The 3008-nt window shown below is 33.8% G+C and overlaps 1 protein-coding gene across 2 annotated transcripts in view; it reads left to right on the forward strand.

Moving 5' to 3' along the window:
* The window catches only part of LOC127864604 (toll-like receptor Tollo), a 26231-nt gene extending 23574 nt beyond the window's left edge, over positions 1 to 2657 (forward strand). For both annotated transcript variants that reach the window (XM_052404367.1, XM_052404368.1), the window contains exon 2: positions 1 to 2657. This exon is cut by the window's left edge and continues 1053 nt beyond it. In XM_052404367.1, coding sequence (XP_052260327.1) covers positions 1 to 521 — 521 coding nt within the window. In that variant the 3' untranslated portion in view covers positions 522 to 2657.
* Positions 2658 to 3008: the final 351 nt, after the last annotated feature.

The following is a 3008-nucleotide window of genomic DNA, read 5'->3' on the forward strand; positions in this document are numbered from 1 at the left end:
AATTAAAGAATGAATACATCGATCCTCAGTTAGAATCATTTGTTGGTAATGCATCTATTTTATACGATGCATACGTCATCAACAGCGACGCTGACGGTCATTTTGTTGATCATCAGTTGGTTCCGCTGGTTCAAGAAAAACTCGGTTACAATCTTCACACGTCAAACAAAGATGACGTCATTGGAGGGTCAAAAGCGGATAACTACTTTGATGCGATTGATGCATCAAGATGTGTCATTGTGGTCTTCTCCAACAGCATAATGAAGGACGCATGGTGTCAGTTTCAGGTCGACATCGCTCTGATGAGCAGGGTGGAATCAATGGGTAGAAAGAAAATATTTGTGGTTATTTTGGACGACACAAACATGGACAGCGCTGATAAATCCAGGTGTGTCCTCTTGACCAAAAAGACGAGCGCGAAATGGAGCGACAATGAAAACAGCATCAGACAGAGATTGCTCATTGAAGAGCTAATATCAGTTTTGGGGAGCCCTCAGAAAACATACTTCTCATTATTATAAACAAATGAAAATATATGCAATATCTTCTTCTGGTAAAAAGGGTTATCGTTACTTGGTTACAATTGTTAAACTTAAAGTACAACTCTGATTGCCAATCTATGGAACTCAAAGAGCCGTGTTGATGGTATGAATATGAAGTATATTTGTTATTTATCTCTTAACTGCTATACGATACTCAGTTTCTTTTTAAAAACCGTAATTATCAGTTGTAATTGACGATTGGTGAATTATTAGCAAATGTGTAGTAATGCAATCGCAGCGCTATTAGGACACACATTTTAGAAATTCAAATGATTGTAATCGTATTATGCCTCTGGTGCACATTTACATTTGAGACGCTGACCCAATATTTTGAATTGTTATTATACCCTGATCGATAACACTCCGCCCGTTTCCGAAATAACTATTTTCTAACCGATAACACAATTTTACCTCCGCCTACATTTGACATTATCATGCTTATCTACAATGTAAAAGCATTCGTAAGTCACGCACAATAGGTACTATTTTGGTAAGAATGTCGCTTAAAATGAAACAAACAATCGATCTGTGTCAGATAGGTCAGAGGTTTTAAAAGCTTCGATGATTTAAGAATGATGTCAACAGTTGTGACGAGGAAACACGCAAATTGTACATACAATTAGCATACGTGAAATAGTACCTGAAAAAAAAGGAAACGCCATAGCCCAACAAATCACGTAAATACAATTTCAACGATCGCCCTCACAACATTTAACTGTAAACTGTAACGTGCATGTTAAATGCTTTATTTTTAAGTTTTACCTTAAAATGCACAATCAAATATAATCCAATGAAATCATTTATTTTGTATCAATGATCATCATGTCAATCAATTTTGAGCTGGAAGTGTCATTGTGTTTGACACAAAGTTACACATCTTATTGAGCTAAATCATTGTGTTTACGATATAGCTTGCGGTCATTAAAATCACACAACTCTCGAAATACATGTACGTCATACATGTAGCTTTAGACTAAGTTTCAATTTCGTGTTCGTCAATTCAAACCCACTTCACAAACGCGACAAAAAAAATAATTGCAAATCCAGAATTTTCTTTCCCCACCAACTTAATCGTCTCATCTTTTTAAGAATGGCCGACAACATATCAATACTGAATATTACATATCATGGTGTAAAAAGTTAATCAAATGTTCACTTGTTTAGAATTGCAATGTTTGTGATAATTTAGAAATCGTATGATTGCATATTTTGTGTTTTTGTTGAGCGTTTGAACTGAACACGTTTAACACTCTCATGCAGACAGTTATATGCGCGTGTAAGTACCTACAATGATGTGATGTGATCTTATTTTTGTTGTGTTAAATGTCCCAGTAACATTTTCTTAATTCGATTTTAGCTCATTGGTTGAATATGTGTTAAAATGTTATTATACATGATTTTATCTTGAACGATTTCGTGTGTGAAATGTTAAATACAAATCGATCTATTATGACCTCAAATTGGCTCCTATATAGATGCATACTGTGCTGTATTGTTAATCGCTAAATATTTGCGGTTTATGTGTATGGTCTATTTTGAAGAAAAAAAATGAATGTCATATTAAATAGAATATATGTTTGGCAAGCTTCGTCTTTTCCTACGCCATATCAGACTTGTCTAATAACACATGTTATCCAAAGTCACTACGCATATGTTCTCTTGAAAAAATAAACCCCATTATTTTTAAGCGATCTTGCTATCGGCTAGGTCTTTAATTTGATACGAGAAGTCGTTTGAAATTAAAATTGATTACCAACAATTCATGTATACAAATCGAAGTTTACTTCGTTGGCGACAGTTAGCCAAGCACCCATAATCACGACAGGCTACGAAATATCTGTAGTATCTCATAGTCCATATCTTTAGATATAGATTATATGACAAGAATATGGCATTTTTACCAACTTGTTTTCGGAGAAGTTGGATTCATTGTGCCACTTGTGTGTTTCTTGTTTGTTGTATGCTGTCTATCGATCCAATCAACATAAATCAAGTTCTCTTTGTTATTTGCAGACTTGATCAAGATACAAACTGTACTTCTAGTTCTTTAATATGAATCCATCAATTTAAGAATACTGCTATTATTCGTTTTTCCGTACTCTGGTAATAGCTTACAATGCGAACTTAGTACTTTCTTAACATTACTTGTTTGTTGATTTACATCAGTTGCTTTATGTGTGAGTAGTACATGATAATGAATTTCTTGTGTGTTTAATAAATTTTATATGTGTTTAATACATTTTATCATCTTTAATTTATTTGGTGTTGTTTTTCTTGTAAAATCTTTCCTTTTGACTTAAATAAACACGTCAGTCGCCACGAACATGTGATTTAATCACACATGGACAGACCATATATAAACTACCAACTATCAACATACAATGTGTATTTTTCATAAGATCGAGAGGGTGATTTTTAAAACAGAAATGGCATCCAGTACTACACCTATGCATAAGAATTTTTCAT

Source organism: Dreissena polymorpha, chromosome 1 (genome assembly GCF_020536995.1).
Source record: "Dreissena polymorpha isolate Duluth1 chromosome 1, UMN_Dpol_1.0, whole genome shotgun sequence".
NCBI lineage: Eukaryota > Metazoa > Mollusca > Bivalvia > Myida > Dreissenidae > Dreissena > Dreissena polymorpha.